Source organism: Cyprinodon tularosa, unplaced genomic scaffold (genome assembly GCF_016077235.1).
Source record: "Cyprinodon tularosa strain WSP-4 unplaced genomic scaffold, ASM1607723v1 ctg350, whole genome shotgun sequence".
In the NCBI taxonomy this organism is placed as follows: Eukaryota; Metazoa; Chordata; class Actinopteri; order Cyprinodontiformes; family Cyprinodontidae; genus Cyprinodon; species Cyprinodon tularosa.
This window is the reverse complement of record NW_024039064.1, coordinates 447,242-463,366: the sequence shown is the minus strand read 5'-3', so window position 1 is coordinate 463,366 and position 16,125 is coordinate 447,242. Positions and strand designations below refer to the sequence as shown.

Sequence of the window (16,125 nt, the reverse complement as noted above, 5' to 3'; positions counted from 1 at the left end):
GTTTTTTGACCCCACAGCTGTGCTAACTCCAAGCAGTTTCTCTGTCCTGTAACGACCAGACCTGGAATAACCTCTGTTACTTTTTTACTCCTGTTTTATAGTCCTTTTTTATATGGTTTTACACAGTTTGAGTTAAGAGTAGTAAATAACTTGCACCCAGGTAAAGAACCGGTAGGGAAGTTCAGAGGCGCAGCTGCCTTCAGGTGGACATAACTTCAATATTTAACACTGTTGATTTAAACAGATTTACCAGTTTTATAGCAGTACCTTATTTTAGACCTTGAGTGCTACCACATTTTAATAGATGTGTGCTTTTTAAAAGCTTTTCCTTTACACTGGAAAGTATCTGAAATAATTATTATTAAAAATAAATATGCTTGGTGGATCCATAGTACCTGTTTTAGGCAAAATTATGAAAAAAATAGTGTGTCAGCAGCAAAAAACATTGTTGAAAATAGCTTGCAACTAAATTTCATCACGTTCACAAACTGATTTTGATTATTCCACTCCAGTGACTTCAGTGCAGCATACGATCTAATAAACCACAATCATTTCTTTGCCTAATTAACCTGTCATGGTCTTTTTTTTTGGCAAAGACTGACAGAAGTCAATACTTGTGGTGGAGATCTACTGTGGTACGCCTCAGGGCACCTCTCTCGGGCTACCTTTAAATTAGTTTACACCTGGTGTATGCAACCTGTTGCTCTGGAGCCGCAAGTGACTGCTCATAGAAGTAGAATCAGAGTTATATATCTGTTTACAGTAAAGGGGATTAACTCACTCATGAAATAAGTAAACAACAATAATATAGTACTGAATGTTAATAAAACTAGATATATGCTAGGCAGAAGTAAACAGTGATGCACAAAAATCAACAGTTAACCCAGACAACAAAAAAATCTGCATTGAACAAAAATGACTTGGTATCACCATGGATCATCAGTTGACCTGGTCTCAACATATTGACAATATAAATCAATAAAATGGGCAAAGGTATTGCTTTTGTCAGACACAGTTCTGCTTTTATTACTCCTACAGTTATGAAAGAGGATGTATGATCTATGGTTCTGTCTGCTTGATTATATTGTCTTCTACCAGATTGAAGCTGGATAGCCTATCTAATCAATATCAGCCTTTTAGAAATAAGATATAATATTCTGTGCAAGCTTTGTGCTAGATTACAGCAAAAGGTATTCTTTTGCAGGTATTCTTAATATTTCTAAAATCAATGCATGTGAATAAAAAACAATTTAGAGATGATTACGATTCTTTAATAGTTCACGTTAAGTACCTGCATGAATTATTTTTCTTTTTTTTAATCCAGTCATGCTATACAAAAATGTGTTTTTTTCTGTGAATGCATTGATTGAGTTAAACTTTACTAGAGGTCATAATACAGAAAAATTCAAAAAAGTAAAAAAAAAAGCTATCCACTGGACTTTGTTTCCAAATTCGAAGAAATTCCCATTCAGGAATGCAAATTGAACCGTCCCTTAGGAAAAGGGGTCATTTGGTTTCTTTGTTAGGCTGTAATACCCGATACCTGTCTATGTGATAGACATACAGTAGATGGCAAAAGTACTAACTTTCCGTACTTGAGTAAAAGTACAGATACTTGTGTTAAAAAATACTCTGGTAAAAGTGGAAGTACTGATTAAACTTCTTTACTCAAGTAAAAGTAACAAAGTACAGGCTTGTAAATTTACTTAAAGTATAAAAGTAAAAGTAGAACCACTTTTTTCATGCCGTTGCCTACATTTTAAATGAATGTCTGCCAATGGGACTAGATCTCCGTTGTGTTCATTTTCAATCATCTCGTCATCCATGCTACTATGCTAACGCCACCGCCACCAAGCTGCAACGATTTGCCGCGAATGAATACCGCCGAATCTGTCGATTCATCTTGTAGTGGTGCGTCAAATGCAACGTAGATTCCCATCCAATTAGATTGAATTTGGTATTGATGACGTGAAAAATAATAACGGTAACTCAATTGAAATGATTCAAAACTAAAGTAACGAGCCAATTTTTTAAAATGTAAGGAGTAGAAAGTACAGATATTTGTGTAAAAATGTAAGGAGTAGAAGTAAAAAGTCGCCATAAAAATAAGTAGTAAAGTAAAAATATCAGAAAAATCTACTTGAGTACAGTAACGAAGTATTTGTACTTCATTACTTCCCATCTCTGATAATTATGCAGGGAGTTTTACAGTTTATATGCACACTGCAATGTAAATAGAGCAGAAAAACAGAAGACGAAAAAGGAAAAAAGAAAAAAGAGAGAAAAGATGAAAGAAAGAAGAGATAGAAAGGAGATAATGACAAAACACTTTCAGTCTGCTTCATCACCTGTAACGAGATGAAAAAAGAACAGCACAACCGAAAGACACGGTACGAGATATACAATAAAGCAACACCTTGAAACTATCGCTAAAGTAATATTATTAAGTCTGACATGTGCTCTGTGTTACCTAAAGATATGAATGTGGGGTTTCTGTATGGAAGTGAATCTGAGTACCTGGAGCCAAGCACCTGTAATCGTTTACATTTAAATACTGATACTGCAAAAAAATTGCAGTATCAGTGCCGCGAATGAATACCGCCAAATCTGTCGATTCATCTTGTAGTGGTGCGTCAAATGCAACGTAGATTCCCATCCAATTAGATTGAATTTGGTATTGATGACGTGAAAAATAATAACGGTAACGCCATTGAAATGATTCAAAACTAAAGTAACGAGCCAATTTTTCAAAATGTAAGGAGTAGAAAGTACAGATATTTGTGTAAAAATGTAAGGAGTAGAAGTAAAAAGTCACCATAAAAATAAGTAGTAAAGTAAAAATATCAGAAAAATCTACTTGAGTACAGAAATGAAGTATTTGTACTTCGTTACTTCCTATCTCTGGTGATACACATAGACTAAACAAGTCTTTGGTCCACTCTATAAGGCCTCGAACTTAACACTAATTCTGACATTTGAATTGAAAAAGCTTCCAGGTTGGGTAGCGAACCATCTTCAAATTTGAAACAAAGCCCAGCAGATTGTTTTTTTTTTTTTTTTTTTTACAGCACTAGTGGCTTTATTTACAGATAGTGGGCTGACAGGAAAGGGGGTATGAGAGAGGGGGAGAGACTTGTGGGAAAGGACGACAGGCCAGATTCGAACCCGAGTTGCCCGCGTCTAGGATCATGGCCTCCATACATGGGTCGTGTGCCCTAACCACACCCCAGTGGATAGTTTTATAACTTTTGGAATGATTATGACCTGGATGACTCAGAATCTTCACCATAGTGAAAAATTCTCACAGCAGCCCATGCCCTGGTTTGAAACTAAACAAATGTTTTCCTTTATTTTATCTCAACTTGATGCCAAATAAAAACAACTTATTTATCTGTAAAATAAGGTGAATTTGATTTTGTGCATCTGAGGATGTAGAGAACCAAACATGATCTGCTGTGAAACCCACAGTATAATGAAGCTGTGCTTTTACCTAAGAGAGGGAAATTGAGTTTTATACATCCTCTATTGTATTTTTTTGTAACTAAATTGATCGATAAACAAATCTGTTGTTTGGAATGTATGTAGCAAGATGAGCGTGATGTAGATTTATTCAGCAGTTGGCTGCCATCTTACCCTGTCAGTCAGGCTCAGGTCGCATTGGCTTCTTTCCAGCAACAGTCTTGCGATGTGTGTGTGGCCTCGTTCTGAGGCGAACATGAGGGGCGTCATCCCCTGGTCATCCTGGATGTTTGCGTCGGCTCCACAGCTCAGCAGCAGGCGGACCATAACAATTCGACCGTGTCTTACTGCCAAGTGCAGCGCTGTCTGGCCTGTCTGTGGTGAGAGGAACAGTAGAAAAAAAAATAGTCTTTATAAACTCTGTATGAAATTTCTTGTATGAAACGCACATATTAAAGACTTAACAATGTGTGATTTTTTTTGTTAAATTAGATTGAATACACCATGTTACCTGACTGGAGCGAATATTAACATTCCCCAACTCCATTAACTTTCGGACGACCTCCATCCCAGCGGGTCCATCGGGAGCGGTCAGCGAGGCCAGCATCACTGCTGTGTATCCAGCTTTGTTCTGAATGTTTGCGTCGCTCACACCTTTTAAAGACATTTTCAACCACTAGGATACAGTAAAGGCCTTTCCCATGAGCAAAGCCCGCCGATAAACGCCATTACCTGTTTCCAGCAGCAGACTCACAATGCTGTAGTTGCAGTGGGACACGCTGTAATGCAGTACCGTGTTGCCGTTGTCGTCTTCCAGATTGACGAGGAAAGCCAGCAGAGACGGTGCTTCCTTCTTTACTTCCTTCAGGTATGCAGCTACCCTGCAGGCCTCTGAGGCCTCCTCTGCTGCAGTGCCAAACCAGTGCTGGAACATTGTGACCAGAGCTTTCCTCTAGATAAAAACATACCAGCAAACAACTGACAAAAGAACTGGTCAACAAATTGATTTTTAAGACCCTTTATGGCCCTTCCCAGTCAAAAGCCAGCTGAATGGCAGCCAAATTGCAGCAAGATCCCCTCCAACTTCCAGCCACTGGCCTTCTCATTGACGTGCATATTTTTTAATCCACCCTTTCACTTAATTACAGGGTCTGACCACGAGAGAACACTTCTCTTTAGCTCTTAATGTCCACAAATAATAACAGAAAGAATATTTTAGATGTTTAAAAAGGAATTGTAGGGGACAACCCAAGGACCCATCAAGGAAAGTGCGGAAATTTTGAATGGCTACTACTGTAGGTATTAATTCATACAATTTCAATCAATACTGACTGGTGAAATAAAAGAGTCAGCATTTCGCTAAACTACAAGTAAAATTTTTATTGTTTCTTTAAGATATTGTGATATTAAAATCTCTATAAATGCATTTATGATTGAAAAAGAATTTTTATTTGGCTCATTGGTGCCTCAACTGCTCCTTGACGACTGCCTTGCCCCTTTGAGCACCACATTGGTGACCCCTGATCTAGACTTTATCTGATTAGCAAACTATAAAAATTAGTTAATTGCATTATTTTTTTCTTCACGTTATTGCTTTAAATTTAAAATAAAATATCTAATATTCAATCCCCTTAGCTCTTCTATTTAATTTGTGTTTTTAGCAAAGCGTTGCATAGTCCACAGGGACGAACAAAGCATTTGGTAGGTCACTTATTTTCTAACAGCCATTTTTTGAATGTTTTTTTAATCTGCAGGTTGCTCAACCTGTTGAAAACTGTTGTTGGGACATCAACGGAGAATTCACCAACGCTGTTAGTTATCCTGGAACAATGTGAACATGTGGATAAACAGTCTGCTCTGACAGATAGCTCCCACTGATGACTGTCCTCTACCATCAATGAGTGTGATGTGTACAGTTCTTGCACACTTTTAACCCTTTCCTCATTCTTTTTCCCACAAAAGCAGTAATAGTCCAGCACTGAAGTCTTAACAACTCCTTTGTCCGAAGTAAGTTTGTGTTAATCCTGATGGTTTTATATTGAGAAATCTTTTTTTTTTAAAGCATGGTTTAAATAAGTGATCTCCCTCCAGGGGTAGGAACTTGGAATGAAAGCTCTGCAATGGAAGCACCTTTGGAGAGAAGTAGTTTTTAATACAAATGTTTGCTAACATCACTTTCAGGAAGCACAGATTAAACAAACGTCACAGCCTGCAGCCTAAAACAAAGGTAAGGAGATTCATTTTTCTAAATATTTCCAGTGCTTTTCTAAAACACTTTGCTTTGTTTTTGCTCTTAGTGAGGTGCTTCTTATGCTTTCTTAGGCAGAGAAATTATTTGGAGTAGATTTTTGGTTAAGCCCAGCAAAGCCTTATCATCCGCAAAAGATTCTACAGTCGAGGGAAGTTTTAGTTTAAAGCCAAAATGTCTCAGTAGACAAAAAGGGGACATCGTTTCTTCCCTCTTCGCCCACAGAAACGTAAGAAGCCTTCCTGGATAAGAAGTGCACATCAGCTTATGGATCTATGAGTTTGCTTCCTCCCTACGAAGAACGACAATATGGCGGAGGGGAAATATTAACTTTAAATGGCTCATTAGAGCTAACAATCATTGTCAGCCTTTCAAATCAGAGTGTTCAGCACAGTTTGACCATATTAACCACTTGACTGAACCTGAAAAAACAGCTCAACTCAAACTATTGATAGATTAAACTTGGTTATTTAGGAATAAACATACTAGTGACCAGTGTTGTATAGTAACAAAGTAAAAATACTTCACTACTGTACTTAAGTATATTTTGGAGTACTTTATACTTTCCAAGAGTATACATTTTTTTGAGAACTTTCACTTTTACTTCACTACATTTACGAACTTAATTGCATACTTTTACTCCGATACATTTTTAATGTTTGGTTCAGTTACTAAGTAAAAAAAAAAAAAAAAAAAAAAAAAGCGAGAGAGCGAGAGAAGTGTTTTGACCCCGCCTACTGACTTGAAAGTCGGGTCTTGTCTGGACTTGTTTATCAACACCAATAGGATACGCCTGTTTCGCAAAGCCAGTCTAAATGTATCCTACACTTGGTTGTTTATATTATTTTAAGTCAATTTAACCTTCAAAGTTTAAGAAAAATTTTAAAAATGTCATTCAAACTGCATTACTTTTTACTTACACTCACCAGCCACTTTATTAGGTACCCCATGCTAGTAACGGGTTGGACCCCCTTTTGCCTTCAGAACTGCCTCAATTCTTCATGGCATAGATTCAACAAGGTGCTGGAAGCATTCCTCAGGGAGTTTGGTCCATATTGACATGATGGCATCACACAGTTGCCGCAGATTTGTCGGCTGCACATCCATGATCTCCCGTTCCACCACATCCCAAAGATGCTCTATTGGATTGAGATCTGGTGACTGTGGAGGCCATTTGAGTTCAAGAAACCAGTCTGAGATGATTCCAGCTTTATGACATGGCGCATTATCCTGTTTTTCAATCTTGTATTGTCCAATTTCGATGAGCTTGTGCAAATTGTAGCCTCAGTTTCCTGTTCTTAGCTGAAAGGAGTGGCACCCGGTGTGGTCTTGTGCTGCTGTAGCCCATCTGCCTCAAAGTTCGACGTACTGTGCGTTCAGAGATGCTCTTCTGCTCACCTTGGTTGTAACGGGTGGTTATTTGACTCACTGTTGCCCTTCTATCAGCTCGAACCAGTCTGGCCATTCTCCTCTGACCTCTGGTATCAACAAGGCATTTCCGCCCACAGAACTGCCGCTCACTGGATGTTTTTTCTTTTTCGGACCATTCTCTGTAAACCCTAGAGATGGTTGTGCGTGAAAATCCCAGTAGATCAGCAGTTTCTGAAATACTCAGACCAGCCCTTCTGGCACCAACAATCATGCCACGTTCAAAGTCACTCAAATCACCTTTCTTCCCCATACTAATGCTCGGTTTGAACTGCAGGAGATTGTCTTGACCATGTCTACATGCCTAAATGCACTGAGTTGCCGCCATGTGATTGGCTGCTTAGAAATTAAGTGTTAACGAGCAGTTGGACAGGTGTACCTAATAAAGTGGCCGGTGAGTGTATACTTGAGTACATCTATTTTTACAATAATTCTTATACTTAAGTACAAGCCATTTCAGATACTTTAAGACTTTTACTCAAGTAACATTTCAGTCAGTAACTTGGACTTTTACCAAAGTCATATTTTGGAGAGGTACTTATATTTTTCTTGACTCTGAGATTTCAGTACTTTATACAACACTGATCGTGACTGTTGTTTTTATTGGTTATCCATCTATGAGACCCTCACAGATTACTGGCGCTTTAATAACAGTCCTCTCCTTCCCTGGAGTCATATAAAAGAGTATTTACCATGTCCTCATTAGGGTTGTCTGTGATGTCCATGTGATCCTTCACAAATAGACAAGCGGACGTGAAGTCTGGACTCAGTGTGTCCCTAGAAGATAGCAATCAGGGAATAAATAACACAGACAATCTGCCTCCTGCTACTAAATATGCTCCCATAGAACAATTAAAAACAAACACTGTTGTTTTGATCAATTAAAATTAGATCAATACCAAACAGATTCTGATTTGTCGTCTGCTGTGCTCTCACCTTCCTTCTGTATCTGAGCCAGAGATCCCGTCCATCTGCTCTCCCACAGCTTTTGGTTTGGGCTTTTTCTTGAGGCCGTCAGCTTCCAGCAAAGCTGTGTTTCCATCTGTTTGTCCTGATATTGTTCCCACCAGAGTAACATGCCCTTTTGGGAATGTTAGCATCTCTGCTTGGACTGTTTTTGCCTCCATCCCCTGAGGGGTAACACTGGTGTCCCGGTGTTCCAAATCACTAAAGTCCTGGCTGAACATGCTTCTCACCGTGGACATTTGGATTCTAAAGTGAAATAAAAGTTATGAAATTATAATTTATCCTCAGTAAAACCTTTCAACTGCTTTTGATTACCTTAAATTGATAAAAGCAATTTCATATTATTTTCTTTCAAAAAATATTTGTTCCAGTCTGGATTTATATCAGCATGAATTGACATAAGAGTCATTTAGTCAGTTCAGTCACACTGTGAGCTGATTCAATTACTGGAGCCAGACTAAGATTTATATGACATGCGACTCAAATGCATTATTCTTTTTAAAAAGGTTAGAAATGATTTGAGTGAAACGATTACTGGCTTCATTGGCTGAGAGTGAAAGCACAAAGATGAAGCTAAGCGGACGTCAAGCCTGCTAAGGCTGAATATGTGACGCTCTGAGCCAAATTATGTCTCTCTCTAAATAAGAGTCCTTAAACCCCAAAGAATGAAAAAAACATGTCTTTAAGGCTTTGTCTGCTTTCCCTCGTGTCATCTTTTGACTTGTTGGTCTTGTCTTACTGACAGCTTCATTAAGAGTTTTATCCATCTCCCAGACCAAAATCAATAAGCAGTTCTTTTTTTTTTCTTGGTGAAAATTTTTTCCTCTAAAGCCTCTATTTCAGCCAATAATCATAACAGCAGAAGTCTCTGAGAAGTATCCACTAACCCTCCATCTGCATCCACAGTGTGCAGCTTTTTTAACTTCTGTGTGCTTCCATCAAACTCCAGGGTGGATTTAGAGGCTAAAAGGAGAGAGATTCACAAAATAAGATCACGTAAGAGGAGAACAAAATACAGCTGATGAGATATGGAACATCAATTTGACTTTTTAGATAAATCCTAGGGATGCACGATATAATCGGCTCCCTATCGGTATCGGCCTGTATCGGCCTTAAAACTGAATATCGGACATCGGCCACCCCACCGATATTTAACCCGATATTTGATCAGCTTCTGAGTTTCTAAAGTCTAAAAAAAAAAAAATACTACTTCTTCTTCTTCCTCAAAAACTTCTTTTTTACAGACTTAAAAACTTCTAAAGACGAGGGAAAAAATGTTGATACATTAAAATATCCCAATATCTTCATATGCTGATATATTGCCGTTTAAAAACACCATATCAATCTCTTTTACTAATGAAATATTGCTATATGTCATCGTTATGCTACGAAATCCCCCGAAAATTCAGGAAATTTTGCCATATTTTTATATGTTGATATATTGACGCGGTATCGATCTATTTTACTAACAAAATCTCACAAGAATTAGCAAAATATCACGAGAGTTTGTAACAGAATGATGAAATTTCACAAGATTTTGAAAGTAAAATAGATCGATACCGCGTTTTAAAAAAATTAATTTGATATCAGCATAAGAAAATATATTTGAGTATATTATTTTTCAAAGTGTCAGAAATGGATAACAAAACTGCTATTTTCAATGACTACTTATTTTTGTCCAGCTTTAACATCAGTATCGATATCGGTTATCGGCTACATGAGTTTTAAAATATCGGATAATGGGAAAAAATCCCAATATCATGCATCCCTAATAAATCCCTTTTCAGCGTTACTCCTGAAGAGTGATGAATATCAGCTCAACATACACTTCTTAGTTTCACTTGTTTCCATGGCAGCAAGGTGTGTTGCAGTTATCTCTATCTAGAGACTGCATTTCTCATCATAATAGAGTGAACTGTAATGTCTCACATGCATGTAATCACTGTCCTTTAACTGATCAGGATGTCATGTTAAAACCACAGGGTTCAAAAGTCTAGACTTTGAGTAGGTCATTCGAACTTATCAATCTAAATTTGATTATAAGCCATTTAGTTTTAGCTCTGGTTTTGTTTAGAGTTGACCTGACAGGAACTGCCACCTGCACCCCCACCCAGACTTTTCCTGCTGACGCCATGTTTCATTATGGGTTTGGTCAGCATAGAAACCTGCAGACTCAGTATTCCTCCACACGTTGCATGAACACTGTAAAATACATTCAGTGAACTTTACTATAAAAATGCATTAAAGCTCGTTGCCTCAAATCAAAATATTTTGTTTTATTTTGCTAGTATGTACAGAATGACCAACTTATGTTTGCTCAAGTCAGCTAGCATTACTGTGATTGGTCTCTATGTATTTGTGATGTAAGCTTGTATGGGAACCAACCTTTAAGGGGCGCTTTCTTTTCAAACCTGAAAATACTTTTTTTACATAACTCAGTTAAAATCGACAGCAATTGAAATAGTTTTTTAAAACCTTGTCTTGTTCTGAATTGGTGTTACTGGTATGCATAATTATATTAAAACAATACTCTAAAACACTAATACTAGTATTAGAACTAATGAAAACTAAATTAAAACTAAGCAATTTTAGTATAAAAGTAAAAAATAAGGTAACCAAATTTAAAAAGCTACTTCAAATGAATTGAGCATAAAATAGGTTCAACTAAATAAAACTGAACTAAACTTTTCTAACCTTGCTGCACAGTCAATGATGCTAGTGAGGGTCTAGAGTTGCTCATAAAAGATGAGCAAGTTCTTCAAATTAGGTTTGCAACTAACGATTAATTTTACGACCGATTAGTCAGCGATTATTTATTTTCTTGACAAAAATAAATCAGCCTACTGTGCACATGTCAACTAACATTTTAAGTACAATTAATTAATAAATCCTATTTAGAAAAATAAAAAAATATTTTTTTAGAAGAATAAAAATGCTAGTATTAATACTACTACTACAAAATGGCCTTTAAACAAACAGTGCAATCCTTTTTAAAACATGCATATTTAGGATGCTCTGCGATATTGTTCCAGTCAGGGGAATGCATTGTCCTTCAGCAGAAATTAATCTTTCTTTGGTTCTTTCAACGATCATAGTGTGATTATATGAATTCTCAAATGATAAAATTTAGTAACAAAGTTTTGTGTTAGAAAACTGGTTATGTGGGTTATAATGCACCATTAAGTGAACAATGTTGAATCTTAGCTATTATATTTTTGCATTAGACACTCACTAGTCTAACGCAGGATGATTTCTCTTCAGGTGCTTATAGTAGTGCTGTCCTGATATGCTACTTTGACTTAACTTAGCTTGTAAATTGCAACAAAACACATTGCTGGGTCAAGAAAAATGACTGCAAGACAGCCTTTAAATTAAAAATAAATTATGCCAGTTGACATTTTTTATTATTGATGACACAGGCTAATTTTTGCAGCTTTCCTGCAATTTCAATGACAGGATTCAATTAACTGGTTTTAGTTAGATAGGAGCATTTTAACCAACCTGTCTGTATGATTTGATTGAATAGAAAATGCAGAGTGTCTTGAGATGACACATGCAGTGAATTTGCACTTTTAAAAGAAAACTGAATTGTTTAGAATTCATAAAATAATCACGTTATATTAAACACAAAATAAACCTTTATGTATCCAGGAGGACAATATATTTCACCTCCTATGTGTGACAGCTAAATGTTCCAAGAAACGTTGAATATATCCGATGAATTTTAGCATCACACTGATGGTGCTGTTTGGCCACACCCACTATCAAAAAGTCAGCCAATGAGGTCACATTGATCAGCGCAACTTCCCACCTCTTTCCAATAATCAGTGTTGGGCACGTTATTTTGAAAAAGTAATTAGTTACTTTTTGGGAGAAGTAACTAGTAACTATAACTGAGTTAGTAACTGAGTTACTCCACAATAAAAGTAACTAGTTAGTAGTAAAAGTAACTATTGCGTTACTTTTGTGAGTGTATGAAATTAATAACTGGGGCTGTCTAATTCTGAAATCCTGTGTTTGGGTTGTTATAGATACTGCAACATGTAGCTATATCTATTCCATCCATCCATCCATCCATCCATCCATCTATCTTTCTCTCTTTCTCCATATAGACTAATGATCGTTCACGCTCTCCGTAGTTCCCCTGTGGCGCGAGCATAGTGCGGCTGTTACGCGCCTTTAGCTAGCATGCGCGTTTCCTGTCGCTTACGCGGTGAATCGTGCTGCCGCGCTGTGCGGTGATGCAGGGGAAACCGTATCTGATGGGGAAACGCAGCTCGACGTAACACCAGTATTTCCATCTGGAAAGCGCTGTTTTGCCGCTGGAGTCCTCCTAACTCTCCATCCTCCCCTCTCTCATGACGCTCACACAAGTCCTACCATGAAAAAAGGTTAATTGTGCGACCTGAGTAACGTGCAGTAACGGGGGTGTCGGCAATTGTAACTGCGTTATAGTTACAGTAAGAGTAATAATTTAAATTACTCGTTGCTAAAAAAAGGTAGCGGCGTTAGTAACGCAGTTACTTACAACGCCGTTACTCCCATCACTGCCAATAATAAACATTTAATTATAGCATTTGATTTCTATAGAACCTATGTAAGATGAGAATTGATTATTTAAACACATCACCAGGCTTGTGGAGTGTTACATCTAATAATTACCCTGACAGATTTTTACTGGTACATTTTCATATGTTCTGTCACATCATTGAAGGCATGGTGAACTAAGTCAGCTGGGCAATAAACCAACAGTGGATCCAGTATCAGAGAAGGGGGCCCACATTGCTGTCATAGTCACCTTTAGCGATCAAAGCGCATCCCAGTGGCATACTTGTTATGCTTTGAATAATCAAGAGTTATGTATCTCTTCTGTTCGTTAAAATTATTGTTTCTTTTGTTTTTTTCTGATTGGTTAAAGGAGGTGGATAAATACTTAAACTGCTTCAGGAGTTTTCAAGCTACTGCTTTACAGATATAAAGAAGAAATGTTGAGGGAATATGTTTTATTTTGTCTGGAATTTCAAATTGAAAACTGTCTTTTAAAGGTAAACCAGTGCTTATATTGTGGATAACATCTATGTTAAGAAAAAGAAGCAACAGTTGCTTTTACTGTTTGATTTGGTTAAACACATTTAGGAAGAGTGATTTGATTTTTGATCTTAGGTCAGACTATATTTCTCTGATCAGGTTGCTTTGCCCTGCAGACTCCTGTCTGTTGCCTTTGTAATCCGGCATGTAGATTTTATAATCCCAGTCCAGATTATGCTTCTTATATTAGGTTAGCACTGTCTGCTTTTATCTAGCAATTTTCCTCTTATTTTTTAACTGAATGATCTCTGATAAGGCATACATCTGCTGGCTAAAAGGGAAATTTACTTTAAGGTTGTTGTTTTTTTTTGCCATTTTACAATTTAGAATACATACTACCCAATTATTGCTGTAGCAGATCTGTTTAACAGCACCTCCATTCTGGATCTTGTCTCCATTGCTGCCTTCATGCTGGTTGTATCCAAACATGAGGACGTCAACGAGCTCCATCATCTCCTGCTGCAGGGAGTTGACCTTAGGGTCTGGGTGTTTCAGAGGTTTAGCCTTTTCTCCCGACTCTCCACACAAACACTCCCACTGCTGATCCAGGAGACTCTTGATTTTCTTAATATGATGAACAATCTCGGATGTGTCTTTGCCCCCATTATCTAACCCACTCCCAGCAGACATCGCCAAGTCATGGCGCCTTTGAGTTCTTGTGGGGATGAAGGAGCAGGTGGGGTTATAATCGGGTTTGAAGGATCTCAGGATGGTCCCGTCTCCCTCCTGGTCCACCAACACCCTCTCTGCCCGGACCCACACCCCTGGATTCCTGATGATGTGTTCTATCTTCTCATCTTTCCTCCTGCTCTCCTGCTGCTGCTCCTTCAGCAGTGCCACCATCCTCTGGAGGTCCTGCTCGGTGTCGTGAAGCTTTTGCTCCAGCGCCGCTACTTTAGCCTGCAGGGAGGTCACCGTCAGCAGCTCATCCAGGTCTGTGCTGGTTTTCCAATTATGTGTGGGGTTCGTTTTGTTCCCAGTGCTGTTGTAGTGTCTGCGACTTTCCTGCTGTGATTTCATGACATCGTCTCTGCTGTAGAGAGATGAGGGATGTGGTTCTGTTGTTCCATTAACAGATGGAGGGTCACTTTGGACCAAGCCCAGACGGAGCCTTTCCCTTTCCTCCTGTAGGATGCAAATCTGAGCACTTAACTCAGGAATGACCCTAACCTCCATCTCAAGCTCACCAACGCGTTCAAGGGCCTCTGTCAAGCGCCTCAGCAGTCCAGAGCAGCCCTGTGGGCGAGGGCTGTCTGAGAGGAAGACATCCTCACAGGAGGTATTTCTTCCTCCTAGACGATCCCTCGAACTCCGGATGCTGCTTCTATCATCCGTAGACTCCGATTCTTGCCTGAGTAACACCGTTAGCGGCATACTTGAGGCGCGCAGGAGATGAGGCCTGATGTGCTCTCCAAGAGGCTGTTCATCAAACTCTCTGATCCTGGCCTCCATTTCCGCCAGAGATGTGAGTCCAGTAGGAGAGCTAGGCAGCCTGTGATCAAAAGTCCAGGAAGAATTCCCGTGATGGTTGTTATCAAAGGGTCGGGATCTGGGGTCAAGAGCTCCCGTAGATCTCCACGGATTTTGTTGGTAGCCAGGAGCGGAAGAGTTGAGGTGCCTGGGCAGAGTGCTGGCTCGGGTTCCCTTGCTCCGGCGCTGAATGGGAACCCTTTTAATGGTGTTGCCTTTCTCTATGTCGTCCACATACTTTAGGAAGTCCAGATCTATTTGGAAGCCGTAAGGTGTTTCCACCGAGTACGGCGGTTTTCCTTTTGCTCCGTTCTCAGCCATTTTATGGCGTGCAATAAGACCTGTAAACAGAAGGTGAGGACGCATTAGAAATACATCTCAAGGTGAATGCAAAACAAAACCTCCATTATTTCTCAATTAAATTCTACACAAAATGTTCAATAATTCAACAAAGAGAGATAAATGTTGTTTAAAGGTACACTATGCAACCGGTGTTGATTTTCCAGTGAGGCTCCCTCCAGAGGGCGAAAGTAAATGTGCACTGTCGTAAATATGCTCAGCTGTTCTCCTGGTTTCTCCGTCAAGCCAGGCGCGGTTGTTTTGAGCTTAGCAGCGAATGACTAACGCTGCGTTCACACTGGATGTAGCTGGCGCGACAGAAGCAGCGAGTTTACATGCAAAGGTCCCGCGGCGCGTTTTGAGCTGCAGGCGCAGCACGTCTGAGCGGCTGCAGCAGCGCGTCGGGTGCGTTTAACGCAGGGAGAGAGACACAGCGCTGATGATCACTGCTCTTAAACAGTTTATTGACGCCTAAATTAATTTAAAATGCAGAAATCTGCCGGCAGAATATGCAGTTTGGATTATTTAGATGAAAAACACCTACCAGCTGCCGCGGTGAATCGCTGCTGATGAAGGAATCCATACTGTCGGCGCATCCCTGGTATGTGGGGGTCTGAGCGGCTCCGACAGAAAAAATATTGAAGGCAGGATAATAATCTGAATGAACTGACTGCACTGATTACGTTTTCAGGTGTATTTTCTCACTTAAAAACATATTAAAACTACTTTATTCCCACTGATCACAGCAAATATAGCTGCAAGGCAGAGAAAGGATAGTGAAGCTCCGCCCAACGCGCCTCAGACACACTTTTGCAGCCAGAGCAGCAAAGCTGCTTCAGCCACGCGTCAGTACTAACTGGTACAAGCAGCAAAAATGAAGCAGCAGATGCGATTTTGCTGCTTTTGCTGCGTGAACGTAGCATAACTGCACAAAGATTGCCACTGTGCTAGCAACGAGAATGCTTTTAACTGGGGGCGTGTAGCAGTTCTCGCCGTAAAGCAAGACTGACTCTCACGAGACTTCTGAGCCTGTGGGTGCGGGTCGGTGCTCCTGCAGTTGCAAGTGCAGTATTTCCCCCACAGACCACCAGGGCGGCCGAGAATACCTTTGTTCAACCTGAAATGAC

General features: G+C 39.3%; 1 protein-coding gene across 1 annotated transcript in view; it reads right to left on the bottom strand.

Moving 5' to 3' along the window:
• LOC119789927 (KN motif and ankyrin repeat domain-containing protein 4-like) overlaps positions 1-16,125 on the bottom strand; it is a 31,073-nt gene that overhangs the window by 2,177 nt on the left and 12,771 nt on the right. Inside the window, exons 2-8 of the mRNA XM_038295129.1 lie at positions 13,564-15,000; positions 8,989-9,064; positions 8,072-8,347; positions 7,828-7,912; positions 4,192-4,411; positions 3,971-4,113; positions 3,634-3,834 (exon numbers count right to left, since the gene is read on the bottom strand). Coding sequence (XP_038151057.1) covers positions 3,634-3,834; positions 3,971-4,113; positions 4,192-4,411; positions 7,828-7,912; positions 8,072-8,347; positions 8,989-9,064; positions 13,564-15,000 — 2,438 coding nt within the window. The remainder of the gene's footprint in view (positions 1-3,633; positions 3,835-3,970; positions 4,114-4,191; positions 4,412-7,827; positions 7,913-8,071; positions 8,348-8,988; positions 9,065-13,563; positions 15,001-16,125) is intronic.